A 19,717-nucleotide genomic window follows, 5' to 3' on the forward strand; every position below is an offset into this window, starting at 1 on the left:
TGGCAATCAAATTATGCTATTTGATTAGTTTACGCTATTTATGCTAAAACTACTAATATGCTCAGTATTTTTCTATCCAACTTTCTTTTAGGTAATGCATATAAATTGTCTATTTTTTCTAATTATTTTGTTTTCAACATTAATATGCCTTTCAATGCACATTGGTTGCTTAAAACATTCTTTGCAAACAAACAACGTCCTCTGGCAAACAGTTCTAAATAAGAGCTGCTGAAAAATAACTCGATTGAGTGGCTTTCGTTTTTCCAAGTGTTTTAACTCTCAACTTTAAACTTGTATAGAGCTAGTTTCTAGGCATTTTCCCCATACATCAATGAAACCCTTTTCTGTTTCCTAGGCATCAAATTCAAACAGTCTGTTTTCAAATTTCTGTTCCTTTTCACTATTATTTCTTGCGCCTATTAATCCATATAGGCTGACTAAAAAAAATACGCAACAGACCTTACAGTTTTTACAGAACACAGTTTTTACACCAAGGGTATGAAAAAAATTGCAGTTTCGTTTAAGAAGCTGGATTATTTACTTCATGATTAAAAAGGTGCACCCTAGTAGTTTAAGAAAATTGGGGTACTTATGAAACATTATGACCTTTAAACTGAACTTGTCCATATGACCCTAAACGAGCGCAGTAAAATTGAGGTTTTCTGAAAGTATCTAAAGCAGGAGTCTTATATCATGGTTGCAACGGCAGCTGTAACCTAGTAAAGGACGGACAGCAACCCATAGTAACCAAAAATTAACAAAAGACGTTAAAAAACTGGCTAGTGAGAAAATTTAACATTTGTAGCTGATTCGAGAATGGTAGCTACTACCTCGATTAGTAGACTATTAATAGTAAAATAGTATTTAGAAAACGAATTTAAGGTAATTTAAAAATAGCCTGAAACCCCAATAAATGGCGTCGGGTAGAAACAAAAAGTACACCAGTGGAATCGCTGTGACTGAAAACCTTATACAGGAGACTTGACTCCTGTATAAGGTCCCCTGGCTCGAAACAACAAGGAATATCGCTTTTTTGTATGGGTAGCCCTGATGTGTCCCCTTTTATTCCTCCCCTGGTAGCGGGGCACTGAAATATAATAGAGAGCTGTTCAAGGGTTCATTTTAAAGGAAATTACGTATGAAATCAAAGACTGTATTAGGCCTGACGTTAAGGCGATTACTATCATACTGCCCAACCCTGTAAGAGAAGGAAAATACCAGAAAATGTTAAGTTGTGTCAACCAAGTTTTCTATGGAAATGACCTAGAGCGTACTTTTCTCTATAAGATGAACTAAGTGAGTTTATAATTTATTTAGTTACAATACATTAGTCTCTACAGCGTTTCTGATGCTCCAAAAGATCAATAATAAAACAAAGCATTTTTTAACGTATTAAGGGAATGCGGAATCACTGTCTAACGGCTCGACATCCAAGGAAAACGTAACCATTTTCGACGTAAAATAACTATAAGAATTATCAAATTCAATATTGTAATCTCCTTTATCAACAGGTATTTGTCCTTCTGCTATATAGTTATTTGCCATAATTCGGGTTTTAGCCAACACTTCCTTCGCCCCACCTTCGGGTTCTCTTTTTCTTATACCAAATGCTATATCACCACCCTCCGAGTGGAACTTCCATTTTAAAACTGATTTTGGTTCTTTCACGGACCGTGTTATGACAAGATTTTTACCGTTAACGATTTCCACGCTTGGGTAGCCTTCCAGATCAACGCGTTGCATGTTGCTTAGGTAATACTGTTTTGGAATATCTCCTGCCAACCCGATAATTTCACTACATGATTCGTCACCCTTGGAATCTATTCTTGTTCCACCCCACTTTTTGGAAGAATGTCTTCTGATATTAGCTCTTTTAAGGCTGTCTCCCATTCTTTCCTATTAGACCCATAGAATTGCATTTTTGATACGGTATAATCACTTAAGAACGGCCGAACGATTTTCAGCAGAATGTGTAGTATTGGCGCTGTGTTAATAACAATGGCTTTTTCAAGCATCTCTGGATAGTTGGCTTCGTACATTTGAGCAAATTTCATGCCTAGCTCATGGCCTGCTCTATTTGTCACATATTTTAAACTATAATCCGCCATATCAGATACAATTAAATGCGTTGTAATTGGCATTCCTAAAAGCTTACTCTGTCTCATCATCATTCTTCGACTCCGTTCTATAATCCAAATAAAATAGCGCAACAGTTCTCGCGTGTTTACACACTGCATGGCTCCAATAATGTCAAATTGCGAGTGTCGTCCAAACCAAACTGGACGACCAAACTTATCAGAGCCGATACACTCCATAGGATGGTAAGTTTTGAGAATCTCAGGGGGCTCCCAATCGTCAGTCAATTCGTCTACTCTCCAAGCCCTCCTCCAATCCATGTGTTTCCGGAGCATGTCTTCTGCTTTGTCAAGGTCAAAGTTTCTGGCCCTAAGCCACCGAAGTAGATACTCATCACTATCCTCTGGTAGACTTAGATCCACAGCACGACTTCTAAACTAAAAGAAAAAGAGAAACATTTTTTGGAAGGAATTTTAGGAAGGAATTCTTTTAGGAAGAAATTTTTTGGAGGGAACATGAAATAGGAAAGGAAAAACATTCTATCGCAGACAAATACAACTACTGGATTTGATTAGCTTGAATGTAAAATGTACATAAAATATATTACTACTAGTTCTAAAAACCCATTGCTCTCCCTCCACCCCGATCTATTCAATGCTTGATTCCATACCTTCTCCATTCTTCTCCATTTTCAAGGGAATACAATCAGTAAAACACTGGAAACGGGGAACAAACCTCGGAATGATTGTTGTAATGTGTATTGGGGATATATTTAATTGTAAGCATATGCATACCCAGAGAATACCTGCAAATGTCGAAGCTTTGATTGTTGACAAATTTAATGGCTATGGTTTTGCTGAACTTGTAATTAGTAAGTAATTCATGATCAGTATTTCAATGTTCTTTTAATTTTCCATAGCTCTCTTGTATAACCCATTGTTTTGTGTCCGTCAAGTGTAATTTAGGATTTTCATTTTCTCATTGATGGATTTTCTGTGGTTAGGGCTTATCTGCCGTTTGACAAAAACAAAAGGGATCAGCTTTAGAGCCAGAGATATTACCATTAGGAGGATGTGTTGGGAAGTTGGTCACGCTGTTTTGAAAGATTTTTTAAAGCTGGGGAGGGGGGGTCAGAAACACAAAAATCAACCTTTCAGACCATATAATTTACAGCGTTACAGAAGAAGAGTGTAGATTTGAGGCTATTAATGCTTAGGAATTTTTATCCAATGTTACTTTAGAATTTTGCTACTAGTTGAAAATATAGGATATTTATTGCCAATATTTGGATGAGAGCATGACGTGTTTGCATATCTGTCTATCAATTTAAATGCACAATATACTGTGCATAAAATGCCGGTTGTCAATCGGAATTCAGATGTCTGTTTTGTAGGCCAATAAACCTGAATTTTTCGTAAAGTCTCAAACAAAAGCAAAGGCCTTTCTCTTCCAATGCTCCATGTTTGGGAGTGCACTATTCTTTTCTGCTGATAAAATTGAGAACAAGACCCCACACAGATTGACACAAACAGAGGTCGTAAGAAAGAAAACATTGATTTGCTATTAAACAGGGAGTCTCGAAATCTATTAATAGGAATAATCGGTCAATTTTTTTAACACATTTATATCCAAATACAGAGAAAAAGATTTTTTTGGGAGATTTCTGATTTCATTTAAATCCTTTCTTATGACCTGTTCCAACTCCATTCTTGGTCTACCTGCTTTTTCGAGATGGATTGGCAAAAAGCACGATTTTTGTCAATATCCGCGTTCACCCCCTACCCCTTAATATTCAGTTACAATTTCCGGCAAAGTTCGCGGAAATTGTCCGATTTTTATGCTCAATATTGTGCCTCCTTCTGAAATGTCAACTCCTCAAATGAAGTTCATGGGCACATGCCTTTCTCAAATAATACTAAGCCCTTTGACAAGTCAGTGTTTACGAATGACAATATGGTAATATATCTCAGGATTACATTCGATGAAACCTCCAATGTCCCCGCCAAGTTTAAACAGAAATATAGCCACATGGTACTGTTTTTGAACAAAAATCAAGCAAGTAGTTTCGTTTTGTATATAATTAGAGGGTCAAACTGTGGACAAATTCCCTTTTTTCAATTATTAGCCTTTTAGTTGGAAGGTAGACATGTGGCACATTGTTCGAAATGAGAACATTTAAGGATTTTCAATATGTAAGATTGGCAGCACAACCAAACAATTCCCAACTCTCAACTACTGAAGAACCAGCAGATTTCCTTAGGATCTCTTTATGACCGTAATATAAGTAGGGTAAGAGGTACCATTTCTACGAGACATATAGCAATTTCTATGTTATTCTGGACCTTGTATATGCCTTTTCAAAAGAGATTCAAAACTCCCTCACATGGCCTCCTGGATTCTACGAGACATATAGCAATTTCTATGTTATTCTAGACCTTGTATATGCCTTTTCAAAAGAGATTCAGAGCTCCCTCACATGGCATTCTGGATTGGAGACGTATAGCAATTTCAATGTTATTCTACAGGGCATTACACCTTTTCAAAGAGAATTACGCAATTTATAGGAGACATATAGCAATTTCAATGTTATTTTACAGGGCATTACACCTTTTCAAAGAGATTTACGCAATTTAGAAGATTTTCTAGTTCATGATACATATGTCTTTTTAAGGATAAACCTGTATTATAAAACCAGCGTGTCTTGTAAAACCAGCGCGTCTTGTTTCACTGTTAATGGACAAGTTTTTCTGACACAATTTACAGACCAGATTTCTACTTCATATATTTTTTGATAACTTGATAGGTGATTTGAATAAAAGTAATTCAAATATTTTGTCTATGAAATAGAAGCTTCCATTTGCACTACTCTGATCTGATTGAATTGTCACAGACAATGAGATTTAATCACTGCTAAACCTATTGTTATTGCGAGAGAGTTACCCAATTTACAGCTTAGTGTTAACTGACAGACTTTCAAATACGAACATTTTGAAAAGCAGACAAAAAATCAGACATTATAATCAGAATTATTTGATTAATATTTAAAAAGGGGTAATGAGATATATGATCTGTATAATACACAAGTGATGTTTGATAAGTATTGTCAATTTAAAATAGGATCTAATGTCCCCCCTCGTCCCCCCCCATTTCTGAGGGCAGGGAGGGGAGGAGTCAATTTTGGAGGCCCGAAGGAGTTGTTAACTCGGGTAATTTGTTATAAATTTGAAAAATGCCTAACGACGAATCGGAAATGTATTTTTTTCTTTACATGGTGTTCGTTCAAAAAGCGAGGATTTCTGTGTTTGACTCGATTATTTCCTACAAGTTAAGTTAGAATGAAAATATTCGTTTTAAGTTTTAATGTCATTCCTTACTTTCAGTAAAAAAAAAAAAAAAAAAAAAAAAAAAAAAAAAACTTTAGAAACTACATTAGTTGAAATGAAAAGTAGTAAATGCAATTTAATTTTGATTTTGTAATTCAGTCATTTTTATAGAAACTACAATAGTTTCACGAGAACCTAAACTACAATAGTTTCATGGGAAATCATCCGTACATAGGTTTTCTCCAAATTTTAAAGAAACTTTGCAATTGAAAAGGGGATTTTTGCACCCAACTTATGTTAATTTCTGCTCGTTTTCAGTTTTGACTCGATTATTTCCTACAAGTTAAGTTAGAATGAAAATCAAGAATTTAGCGTATTTAAAGTTTAAAATGGAAAGTATTCATATGAAAGAAAATTAAATTGGGCAGACATAGGGGATTTTTGCACCCCAACTAATGTTAATTTCTGCTCGTTTTGAGTTTGACTCGATTATTTCTTAAAAGTTAAGTTAGTATGAAAATATTCGTTTTAAGTTTTAATGTCACTACTTACTTTCAGTTAAAAAAAAACTTTAGAAACTGCATTAGTTGAAATGAAAAGTAGTAAATGCAATTTAATTTTGATTTTTTAATTCAGTCATTTTTATAGAAACTACAATAGTTTCACGAGAACCTAAACTACAATATTTTCATTAGAAATCATACGTACATAGGTTTTTTCCAAATTTTTAAATAAAATTTGCAAATGAAAAGGGGATTTTCGCACTCAACTTATGTTAATTTCTGCTCGTTTTGGGTTTTGATTCGATTATTTCCTACATTCTTTACAGTCTCATGAAATGAAATTAAACAAAATATAAAAGATTTTTTCAACTAAAGTAAGGAGCAAGTTTAAAACACATAACAGATTGAAGTTACTTTGTATATAAGGGGGGGGGGGACTGCCCCCTGTTCAACACCCGGCGCGTTAAACTAACGTTTTTTTTAAATGCTTTGAAAAATCTTTTTTTTCAATTTCAAATTTTCTTTAAAAAATTGGAAAAAAGCCAACGAAAACTAGCAGATTAATTATTAAAATTTTAGACAGACTTTTTATATCTAAATTTATAACAAAATACCCAAAGGGGGTTCACTTGAAGAGGGTTTTTACTATGCGTGGGTTCATTAACTATAATTTCACCTGAACGAAGGTTCAATTGCGGGATGATTCACTTGATGGGGGTTTAGTTAGATAGGGGTTCAGTTACAATGGAACCCACAAAAAAACAATGGGGGCACACACAAAAACCAAATTAGCCCAGTGGCCTATGAGAAATCATGGGTTGCATGGAGAGTTGACTTGCACGAGGGTTCCGTTCAAGGGAGTACAGTTACACGGGGTTTAGTTAAATTGGGTTGAGTTGCACGAGGGTTCAGTAGCACGAGACTTCAGTAGCACGGGGGGGTTCAGTTGTACAGGGTTTTGGTTATACAGGGGTTCAGTTACATGGAGGGTATAGTGACATTTTAAAAGATGATTTAAAAGATGATTTTAGAAGAGGATTTGAAGATGAAACTCTGTGGTCGTTATAATACACAAGTTCCATTTGAACAGTGTTGTGAGGTCTCCTACCCCAACCCCAAAGGGTTCCAATCCCCCTACCCCAACTCTGAAGGAAGCCACCGGTCCTCAAAGGTCCCCCAAGCTCCCAAAGGCCCAACCAGCACTCAAGGGTCCCCTGAGACCCTCAAAGGTCATACCTAGGCCCTCGTCTTTTGTCGATGATGTTTGTGGGAAACACATGTTTTAGAATGCCGGGGTTACTAGGTTCGACTTTTCTGATTTTGATGTCGTAGTCATTCAGATGTATAGGATGTATGGGAAAGAGTTGGTGAGGCGAGTGTAGGTCTATTTTTGAATTGTCCTCTCTTCAGGTCCTACCCCTCTAATGGGTGTGTGTTTTCGGACAAGTATTATTCGATTTTTACCGTATTCAAGTTTGACAGTTCTGGGCACTAGTTCTTATTCTGTTTATTTTGTGTGTTGCCTCAAAGCCATAACTTGGGATGTGTGGGTTGCTATTTTTTACTTTTCTGAGCTTTAGCCTAATTGCGTAGCTACTAAAGGAACATTTTTGTTGTATCTATTGGTATCAATATTCCGTTTTTTAGAGTCTAGGTTACTATTGACCCTTACGTGCCTCAAACCATGAAATAGAATGTTCAATTAGCTGTTTGGGGTTTCAGACTATGTTTTTTAGATGCTCTTGAGTGTTCGTTTCCTGGAGGGGTTTTATGACTCCTCCCTCCAGTGAATAAGGTTGGTATTAGGGATCATCCCCCTAGCCATGACTTCATTCAACCTTGAGCGAAGATATAAAAGTTTGATGAAGTATTTTTCTACTTAACAGGTACATTAATAACTTCCAAGATGATATGACTGTATGACACATAATTTATCAGTTGCCGAGAGTTTAATGCCTACTCACAGCAATGACTTCCAGGGGTCTTATGATTCATCTCCACAATTAATTCAGATGGATTTAGGACTCATCCCCCCAGCCATAATTCCATCCAACCTTGAGCGAAGATATAAAAGTTTGATGAGGTATTTTTCTACTTAACAACTACATTAATAACTTCCAAGATGATAGTACTGTATGACACAGAATTTATCAGTTACCGAGAGTTCAATGACTCCTCCCCGCAATGAATTCCAGGTGTTTTATGACTCCTCCCCACAATGAATTCAGGTGGTTTTAGGACTCATCCCCCTAGCCATAATTCCATTCAACATAGAGTTAAAGTAGATCACTTTGATGAATTATTTTTCCACTTATCAACTACATTAAGAACTTCCAAGATGATAGGATAGTATGACACTGAATTTATCAGTTTGAAGAAATCATCTTGTGGTGTTCTATTTGAATGTACATTTTTTTATTATTGTCTATGGAACTCGAAGAAATTGACTGTTATCATTGGATAGTGAACTATAACATGTTTGAGTATGATAAAAGCTTGTGGAGTACTACATTACGTCATATAAACAGACTGGGATTTTACGATAGAGTGATTACACCATTTAATAATGGTGGTCGGGAACTGAGAGATGTTCAGGAGGAAGTCAGTGAAATTTGCAGCTTTTTCGGGGTTGAAGCACTCTACGTAAAGGGCAATGTACCTACAGATAAAGTTTTAATTCAAAAGTGTGACCCTAGGATTCCATTTTTCAATCTAGAAGAGTTTAAGTGTCCTAAATTTGAAGGGGGTTATCACCGTCCTGAAAACGAGGTTAGGTTTTTCACACAGTGGATACCTAAGAACATACCTGATCGTGATAAATCCATAAGACACGGTGAAAACCATTCTATATCAAGAGACCATCATTTGTGTATGTTTCAGAGTGAACTCTAAGTACTATTTTTTTATGTAAACATTTGTTGTTATGTTTTTTTTTTATCAAAAAAAAATCTGTTAATACGTTTAAGCAAAAAATATCCTTAAGCTTAACCCGTCTTTATTCTTTAGAATAGTTCTATTGTAAGCAAGTAACAAACTCTTTCCTGATGTTACTTCTTGGATAAACAATGCAGAAACTTCATTGAAGAAACTATGAAAAAATTGTAAGTAAGTAAGTAACAAATTCTTTCTTGAAGTCACCTTTCGGATACAGAATACAGAAATTTTCATAAAAGATATCATGAAAAAATTGTAAGTAAGTAGCAAATTCTTTCTTGAATTCACCTGCTGGATAAACAGACATTTCGTTCAAGAAATTATGACAAAATTCTAAGTAAGTAACAAATTCTTTATTGTTTACACAACTTAGATACACGATGTAGAAATTTAATTCAAGAATATATTTAAAAATTCTCATTAAGTAACAATTTCTTTCTTGAAGTCAACTCTTGGATACACAATACGGAAATTTCATTCAAGAAATTATGAAAAAATTGTAACTAAGTAGCAAATTCTCTCTTGAATTTACATGTTGGATAAAAAAAAAGACATTTCGTTCAAGAAATTATGACAAAATTCTAAGTAAGTAACAAACTCTTTATTGTTTTCACGAGTTAGATATACGGCGTAGAAATTAAATTTCAAGAAATTATGACAAAATTCTAAGTAAACCATCGTTTGTGGATGTTTAAGAGTGAACTCTAAGTACTATTTTTTTATGTAAACATTTGTTGTTGTGTTTTTTTTCTAAAAAAAAAATCTGTTAATACGTTTAAGCAATAAATATCTTAAGCTTAACCCGTCTTTATTCTTTAGAATAGTTCTATTGTAAGCAAGTAACAAACTCTTTCTTGCAGTCACCTCTTGGATACACAATACAGAAACTTCATTTAAGAAACTATGAAAAAAATGTAAGTAAGTAAGTAACAAATTCTTTCTTGAAGTCACCTCTTGGATACACAATACAGAAATTTCATTAAAGAAATTATGAAAAAATTTTAAGTAAGTAGCAAATTCTTTCTTGAAGTCACCTCTTTGATACACAATACAGAAATTTCATTAAAGAAATTATGAAAAAGTTGTAAGTAAGTAGCAAATTCTTTCTTGAATTCACCTGTTGGATACTAACACATTTCGTTCAAGAAATTATGACAAAATTCTAAGTAAGTAACAAATTCTTTATTGTTTACACGACTTAGATACACGTGAGTCCTAAAACCATCTGATTTCGTTGTGGGGAGTAGTCATAAAACCCTTGGAAGTCTTTGTGGGGAGGAGACATTGAACTCCTTTTGAATATACAGTACAGATACTTCATTCAAGAAACGTGATTAAACACGTTTTGAAACTACATGCTATTTGCTTGCCTTTCCTTGGCACCTTTCCAAACGAACGGGGATTCCCCACTGGTTCCTACACATACTTCATTCAAGAAACGTGATTAAACACGTTTTGAAACTACATGCTATTTGCTTGCCTTTCCTTGGCACCTTTCCAAACAAACGGGGATTCCCCACTGGTTCCTACACATTGTAAAAAGTGAGCAGTACGAAAACTCCACGTTTTCAACCAGACTGGTTTTTTTAGGGACCAATCAGGAGAGACATGCTAAGTCGACATAGCTTTATTTCATTTTTTAAGGTTAGTTTAGACGAGGTTACGTGCGCGCACGTAAACTCGTCTAAATTAACCTTAAAAAATGAAATAAAGCTATGTCGACTTAGCTTGTCTCTCCTGATTGGTCCCTAAAAAAACCAGTCTGGTTGAAAACGTTGAGTTTTCGTACTGCTCACTTTTTGCAATGTGTAGGAACCAGTGGGGAATCCCCGTTCGTTTGGAAAGGTGCCAAGGAAAGGCAAGCAAATAGCATGTAGATTCAAAACGTGTTTAATCACTTTTCTTGAATGAAGTATCTGTACTGTATATTCAAGAGGAGTTCATTGTCTCCTTTCTGCAAAGACATCCAAGGGTTTTATGACTACTCCCCACAACGAAATCAGATGGTTTTAGGACTCACGTGTATCTAAGTCGTGTAAACAATAAAGAATTTGTTACTTACTTAGAATTTTGTCATAATTTCTTGAACGAAATGTCTTTGTTTATCCAGCAGGTGAATTCAAGATATAATTTGCTACTTACTTACAATTTTTTTATAATTTCTTTAATGAAATTTCTGTATCGTCTATCCAAGAGGTGACTTCAAGAAAGAACCTGTTACTTACTTACTTAAAATTGTTTCGTATTTTCTTAAATAAAATTTCTGCGTTGTGTATCCAAGAAGTGACTTCAGGAAAGAGTTTTTTACTTGCTTACAATAGAACCATTCTAATGAATAAGGACAGGTTAAGCTTAAGATATTTATTACTTAAATGTATTAAGAGATTTTTTTTGAGAAAAAAAAACAAAACAACAAATGTTTACATAAAAAAATAGTACTTATAGTTAAATCTTAAACATCCACAGACGATGGTTTACTTAGAATTTTGTCATAATTTCTTGAAATTTAATTTCTACATCGTATATCTAAGTAAGAGTTTGTTACTTACTTAGAATTTTGTCATAATTTCTTGAACGAAATGTCTTTTTTGTTTATCCAACAGGTGAATTCAAGAAAGAATTTGCTACTTAGTTACAATTTTTTCATAATTTCTTTAATGAAATTTCCGTATTGTGTATCCAAGAGTTGACTACAAGAAAGAAATTGTTACTTAATGACAATTTTTAAATAATTTCTTAAATTAAATTTCTACATCGTGTATCTAAGTCTTGTAAACAATAAAAAATGTGTTACTTACTTAGAATTTTGTCATAATTTCTTGAACGAAATGTCTTTGTTTATCCAGCAGGTGAATTCAAGAAAGAATTTGCTACTTACTTACAATTTTTTCATAATTTCTTTAATGAAATTTCTGTATTGTGTATCCAAGAGGTGACTTCAAGAAAGAATTTGTTACTTACTTGCTTACAATTTTTTCATAGTTTCTTAAATGAAGTTTCTGCATTGTGTATCCAAGAGGTGACTTCAGGAAAGAGTTTGTTACTTGCTTACAATAGAACTATTCTAAAGAATAAAGACGGGTTAACATAATTGACATAATTAATATAACATAAGTTGGGTGCAAAAATCCCCTTTTCATTTGCAAATTTTCTTTAAAAATTTGGAAAAAACCTATGTACGGATGATTTCCCGTGAAACTATTGTAGTTTCTATAAAAATGACTGAATTACAAAATCAAAATTAAATTGCATTTACTACTTTTCATTTAAACTAATGTAGTTTATAAAGTTTTTTTTTTTTTTTTTTTTTTTTTTTTTTTTTTTTTTTTTAACTGAAAGTAAGGAGTGACATTAAAAATTAAAACGAATATTTTCATTCTAACTTAACTTGTAGGAAATAATCGAGTCAAACACAGAAATCCTCGCTTTTTGAACGAACACCATGTAAAGAAAAAAATACATTTCCGATTCGTCGTTAGGCATTTTTCAAATTTATAACAATTTACCAGAGTTAACAACTCTTTCAGACCTCCGAAATTGACTCCTCCCCTCCCTGCCCTCAGAAATGGGGGGGGGCGAAGGGGGGACGTTAGATCCTATTTTAAATTGACAATACTTATCAAACATCACTTGTGTATTATACAGATCATATATCTCATTACCCCTTTTTAAATGTTAATCAAATAATTCTGATTATAATGTCCGATTTTTTGTCTGCTTTTCAAAATGTTCGCATTTGGAAGTCTGTCAGTTAACACTAAGCTGTAAATTGGGTAACTCTCTCGCAATAACAATAGGTTTAGCAGTGATTAAGTCTCATTGTCGGCGACAATTCAATCAGATCAGAGTAGTGCAAATGGAAGCTTCTATTTCATAGACAAAATATTTGAATTCCTTTTATTCAAATCACCTATCAAGTTATCAAAAAAATATATGAAGTAGAAATCTGGTTTGTAAATTGTGTCAGTAAAACTTGTCCATTAACAGCGAAACAAGACGCGCTGGTTTTACAAGACGCGCTGGTTTTATAATACAGGTTTATCCTTAAAAAGACATATATATCATGAACTAGAAATCTGCTAAATTGCGTAAATCTCTTTGAAAAGGTGTAATGCCCTGTAGAATAACATTGAAATTGCTATATGTCTCCTATAAATTGCGTAAATCTCTTTGAAAGGGTGTAATGCCCTGTAGAGTAACATTGAAATTGCAATATTTCCGTCCTAGAATCCAGACTTCCATGTGAGAGAGATCTGGATCTCGTTTGAAAAGGCATATACATGGTCTAGAATAACATAGAAATTGCTATACGTAGAATCCATAATGCCAGTTGAGGGAGCTTTGAATCTCTTTGAAAATGCATATACAAGGCCCAGAATAGCATGGAGATTGCTATGTGTCTCGTAGAATTGGTACCTCTTACCCTACTAATATAAGAGGCGAAAAATGGGCCCTTGACTCCTCCACTTTATATTTAAAAACTTATTCTGTATTCCTCGTGGCAGACATATGCCTAAGCGGACAAGAAAATTGTAGAACAAATTTGTATTTAATAGCCTACATGAAAGCAGGATCTGACTAGTTTTCTGCTAGAACGGAACATGCCACTGGAAAACAGAGTCACATTTTATAAAAAGGGAAGTTCGCCTGCAACATTTGAGGCAGCAGCTACCACACTGCCTCAAATTGAGGACTTCTCGTACTTAAACAGTAAATACAACTACTAACCACTCATCACAGCACCAAGCTGTCTGTGGCTAACACAGCTGCATACGGTCCTTTTGCACCCTTAGCATAAAGCATCGCACATTACTTCACAATATCACACATGATCTGATTCGCTCGGACCCTTTTAATTTCTATGTTTGATTTTCATCTAATCCTCATTCTCCATTTTTAGGTTTGGTACAAGATTTATGTTTTGAGGTGACAGCAGGTAGTTAATCTTTGGCGATAATGGGTATATTATTGGTTTCTGATGCGCGTTTAAGGATAAGAAGAGTGGTTTTCATCTTTATCACGGTAAGTGACTGGTAAGATAGTGCATTCTAAGCCAAAAATACGGCCATGTACACAAAAACCACAATTAGTATAAACGTACATCAGCAATCTCTACTCTTCCACATTCCTAGCATAATGAAAACACTTAAATGAAATACTACGTTTACTTATTAAACAAGAATTTTCTTTTAATAAACACATAATAGCTATTCTACACAGCACCCCCATCACCCCTAAAATTTCTTATTCAAATTATCGTATAAAATATTTTTTATTATTATTATGGAGCCACGTCAAAAAAATTCCCTGGTACATCTATTTCCTGGCCAACCATCTAATTAAAGTGCCCAATTTTGCTCTCTATTAAATAAAAATAAAAGCAACATCAACAATAAAAACTTAAAACTTAGTGCAACATCAAAACATAAAATGAACAAAAATTATTCCGTATATGAGGGGGGTTGCTATTCTAAACACAGAATAGTTATTTATCTGTAGAATAGCTATTCTACACATAAAATGTGGCGACATATTATTTAAGACATCTGGAAGCACCAACTCAATTTTTTCCGAATATATCTTCCCTTATCCATAGAGCCCCTGGCACCGGCTCAAGTCCCTGCACCAAATCACCCTCCTCATATTTGCAAAGTAGGCAAGTATACCTGTCTTCTTTGCAACTTTTTTATTTTTAGTATCTTTTAAATCTTGTGCTAATTGGAAGGCATGTAGCCCTGAGCTGCATCCACAAAGCAAGATATCTAGTAAGCAAGAATCGCAAAACACATTAAAAAAGAGGAGAGAGGCTAAGTATACATCACTGATCCCTCAACTGCATTTGAGGCTAATAAAAAGTTATCTTCAGAAACGAATTGTTCTCACGACAAATAAATCAGAAACAAACGAAATTTCTACGTTCAGTGCAAACTAACACATCATTAGGTGTCACACAAGTGCATTCTTATAAAGAAAAATAAAACTTGATTGGGTTTCAGAAAAACAAAAAATAAGGCTGGTTTTAAGCAAGCGGAGTATGTTGAGGTCGTCTTTAAGGGATGTGACATAAATAGGTTAAAAACTACAGCGTTTAATCAAAGGTAAACATAGAAAACTAATGAACAGTTCCCATGGGCACCCATAAGCTGAGTTTTAGTAGGGGGGGGGCGGGCTTACCTGATCTAATCGGCATTTCCAATGCTGTATAATACAAATCTCAAGGTAAAAATACAAGGTAGCATCATTAAGCCAGGAGGGTGCCCATATGGGTGCCCAAGCCAGCTCCTACAGTATTTTAGTAAGCTGACCAATAATTGCTGCATTACTTTACACTACCCAGGTAGCAGAAAGCCAGTCCAGTACTGGCTTATCTCTCTCTCTGTCATCAATACTCTCTCTCATCATACTCTATTCATTAAAGAAAAAAACCATTGAAAAAATAAAATGACTGTAATTCAACATTCCAAAAAATAATTTATTTTTAAAAAACCAATGTGCTCAGTCCCCCGAACGCCAATCGAACTTTTATTCCAAATCCCTGCATCATATCATATTCATAGCATCATATGAGTAAAAGGTACTAAGAACACGAAACAACTGACTATAGGCTGAATGAAATACAGTATTCCAACATTGTAATGCTGCCATTTTCACGGTAATGGTGCAACGGTAATCACGGATTTGTCCTACGGTTAGTACTCTTGACCACGTGAAACAAGATACTATATCCGCTCCTTCAACACATTTTCCCAACAATCGAGCGGCTTTGTTCTGTAGGATTTGTACTCATTTAACATTTGCATAAACATTACTCGACTACGAAACACAACCGTAAGATACGTAAGGGCTTACTAGTTCATGCCATAATGTCAGAAGAGCGGATCGAAGTAAAACATTAAAACATACCTTTATATCTGGACGACCTCCAGACCTCTTGCAACGTTTGCTGCATCTAGATCACTCTCATCCTTCCCAGATAAGCTGCCATCAAGGGAGAAACCTAGTCAACGTACCTCATTCACCTAAGCAGGCTTCTATATATGGATTCTCACTGTCGCTTATCTTCTAAACGCTGGTAATTTGAGCCTTTTATTGATGTCATGACGTCCAAATGGACCTTAAATTAGTTAAAGTGCTTTTGTAAAATTACGTTTTTTTATTGGACCTTTAACTTTTGGCTTGGCTTGTCGTTTGTCATTAAGAAAGACATATCGCCGAACATTTGTTTCTTTTGATTGTTCAAGTGGTGGAACAAAAACTTCTTTTTCTTACAACAAATTATCTAGTCCAGGTTTTTGGTTTTCAAAGGTATAGCAGGCATTGATGACCTTATCCGTGTCAAAATCCAAAACCCAACCATCATCGCTATCATTTTCAATTTGTTTGGTTCGTTTTACCTCGGCTTGTTTTTCGTCATTATGAAATGCATATCACCAAACCTTTGCTTTTTTTTCTTTTTTAACAAAGGTATATTGGCATGGATGATCTTATCCATGTCAAAATAAGAAATCCAATCATCATCGCTATCATTTTCAATTTTGACACGATTTGAATCTCGCTGTCCAGGTTGATTTACATTGACTCGCTCATATGCTCGGTGTCGTATGTCTTCTAACCGCGTGTATCTGCTCTTCCTTTTCATTTTTGGCACGCCACCGCTTTTCTTCTAACCGCGTGTGTCTTTGCTCTTCATTTTCATTTTTGACTCGCTTACATGCTTAATGTGGCATATCTTCTAACCGCGTGTGTCTTTGCTCTTCATTTTCATCTTCGACTCACTCACTTGCTCGGTGTCACATGTCTTCTAACCGAATGTGTCTTTGCTCTTCATTTTCATTTTTGACACGGTCTAATTATCGTTTTCGTTTATCTTCTATTCACCCGTGTCTTTTTCATTTTTGACAAGTTTTTGGATTTTGATTACTTCACATAATTTAGCAATAGCCTTTGCTTAAGCTGCCCGTAATGGTGTTGTCGCAATTGATGGTACAGGTTGTCAATTTTCACATCTTATCATGTTTGATAGTTCAGGTGTTGGTTCCAAAAAATCATCATTTATAGTAACTGCAACGGCAAATATCCGTTTATTGGGCCTTCCAACAGACATTATATTACATAAATAATCGATACGTTGGAAACTCAACAATCTTATTTATGCTATGCATGAAATAATATAAGAAAATGCTTATTTGATGTCACAACATAGTTCATGACGTCATTCGCAAAAATCAAAATTAAGGCTCTTAACGAATTTTCTCAGAGTTCTGACCTGTCTAGATCATTTTTTTATGCGAGAATATCCCAAAACACCTCTTTTCCCGACAAAATATTGAGCCGTTTTCGAGAAAAAATAAATAATATAAATACATACATATACAATCATTGCTCACTTATAAGGATAGTAAGGTGCGAGTGCTCCTTGGAGATATAAACATAAGCGGCATTAGATCTTTTCACGGGTAGACAAGTCAGATTTCTCTTGGACACGAAACAAGTGGAAACCCGGTATTACGAATAATGCACTTTGTAACCATTTCTAATTGATTGACGGAAACAGACTAACCCGCTAATGCAGAAAGAAGTGGGAGGAGCTTTTTGTTCGTACCAAGAATGAAGACCAGAAATGATCTGCGATAAACTTACTGGATAATTCTATAAACTGTGATGCAAACTAACAATTGTTTACACATCGGTTTTCTAATGGAAAAAGGTGAAGGGAAGGGGCTTGAGATGTTGGGCATGCGGTCGACTCGAAACTTTAAGGTATCGTTCTCTAGATCAAAAAGGATCAAACATTTTATTGTAGAAAGGGGATAGGGTGGGGTGGATTGGTTAGGGGATCCGGGAACGAGTATCAAACTTTTCGCCCCTGATCGGTCTTGAACAAACAGCTGTAAGTACTCTGGCAAGGAAAAACCTAATTGACGGACAAAATTGTTCTGGGGCAGGCCCCCTCCCCTCCCCCCCAAAAAAAGGGCCAAAAGATTATCCAGATTGGCTCCAAGTGCATATCCTCAAGTCTTTAGGATAGGGGACCCCAATGTAGTAGAAAAAATATTGGTTTCTCCTGAAACAGGGCCCGACAAAGAACCAGAAAAGGGCACAAAAGTTTTTCCCGCGGCCACTTAGAAACTTGAGAGGTGGCCATAGAAACATAAGAGGAATTAATTCGACTGGAAATTGAAAGTTCTAGTGCCCGTTCTAAAAGGTCGGAAGTGATTGGAGGGCAACCAGTCTCCTGCCCATGATCTTTTCTGCTACCCGACCCCTGACATAGCCTAAATGATATTGTATAAAAATTTTCGAATGGTCATTTGGCTCACAAACGCCGAAAGTTCTAATAAGTATATTTCTTGGTTTTACATCACCACCACAGCCCCGGAGACAATGACCTTTAATTTTGCAAACCATCCATCGCTCCCGGATAGGCTTCAATAGAGGAACTTGCAATTTTTGGTCTTGGTTGTCCCATCAGCTAGGAGCTCATTGGGATCGTTCTCCAGGCCAAGATTCCCTGACTTCACAAGGGTATGCTCTGGAAAAGAAACCCGTACCTGACTAAATCAAAAGACTCTTTGTGCATCCGAGCTGTCAACTTATCTGCAATATTTCGGGAATAGCACAGGGGCCGAGTTGGGACTTTCAGGGAGTGTTGGTGGGACGGGGGTCAAGTGGATTACAAATTTTGACTTTGGGGAAGGGAAAGAAGTGCACCAAAAAGCATTATGTGCATCCAGTCATCGAAATAGCACATCTATAATATCTCGGAAACGGCTTAGGGAATGAAGCTAGAACTTTCAGTTACTGCTGAGGAAGGAAGAGAGAGTATGGGACAACGACACTTCAAATTTCGTGTTGGACATAGGGGGAAGATGATAAACATTTTATGTCTCTGATCAACCAAAATGTTTCTGCACTATATGCTCACATGTGACTTATAATCTATGCATAGGCAAATACCGCGTAAATCAAAGGCACTATGTGCTGCCAGGTTCTCAAAATGGCGTAGGCTATTTGTCAGGTTTGGGAATAGTTTAGAATATCAAGTTGAAACTTTCAGGGAGTCTAAAGGTGAGGAGTGGTAGGACAAACACACCTTAAATTATGAACTGGTTTAAGAAGGGGAGGGGTCAAGAAAGTTTTTTTCTGATCTAGCTAAACGTTTATGCACTATAAGCCCAATAGGACCATGACTCCCCAAAAGGAGTTATGCATCGAGAAAAATCAAAAGACGATGTGTTGCCAAGTGATCAAAACGGTGCAGATGCAATATCCTCAGGGTAGCTTTTGGGATCAATTTGACACTTTGAGGGAGTTCATTTTAATGAGGGGGGAGGTTAAGTGGACTTCGAATCTTGATTTGTTGGGAGGGGAAGAGTGTAAAGATTTTGGTCTGTAATTTGTTTAAATTTTTAGGACTATAAGCACCAGTAGGACTTAGATTTATTTCACGGTGAAGTAGCAATGTAGACAAAAAGCAACCATTTGTACCTAGGTTATCAAAATAACTTATCAGCATTATCTCAGAAACAGCTTAGGGGAAAGAGCTGAAATTTTTTAAAGGGCACAGGAGGCAGAGTGAATCTCAAAATTTTACTTGGGATGAGTTGCAAAAATAAGTCAAAAGGGACCATGCATCCAGACTATCAAAATGGCATTTATAAGACATCTCCCCCCTCCCCCACTAAGGAGAACGCCCGTTTTAGGGTACTTCAGACAGGAAAGCCTTCTGATGTATGCCTAGTGGACGCGTTTACAATCGCAAGGAGTGACCTGGTTGGCTAAAAACACGTACTTTTCATTATTCCAAGAAAATTGTCTTTAAAGTTTTTCCTGTTTTGCGGCACTTTTCCCAAGTTTTGTGCCATATTAGACACAGGATCG

The 19,717-nt window shown here is 35.7% G+C and overlaps 1 protein-coding gene across 1 annotated transcript in view; it reads right to left on the reverse strand.

The window, feature by feature from the left end:
• Positions 1–75: 75 nt before the first annotated feature.
• Positions 76–19,717, reverse strand: part of LOC148941297 (SEC14-like protein 2) — a 38,373-nt gene continuing 18,731 nt past the window's right edge. Inside the window, 2 exon segments of the mRNA XM_089104090.1 lie at positions 76–1,844; positions 1,847–2,513. Of these exon segments, the coding sequence (XP_088960216.1) occupies positions 1,393–1,844; positions 1,847–2,513 (1,119 nt within the window). The 3' untranslated portion in view covers positions 76–1,392.

Source organism: Artemia sp. Qi Xiang Cuo, chromosome 18, assembly GCF_049724085.1.
Source record: "Artemia sp. Qi Xiang Cuo chromosome 18, ASM4972408v1, whole genome shotgun sequence".
Classification (NCBI taxonomy): Eukaryota; Metazoa; Arthropoda; class Branchiopoda; order Anostraca; family Artemiidae; genus Artemia; species Artemia sp. Qi Xiang Cuo.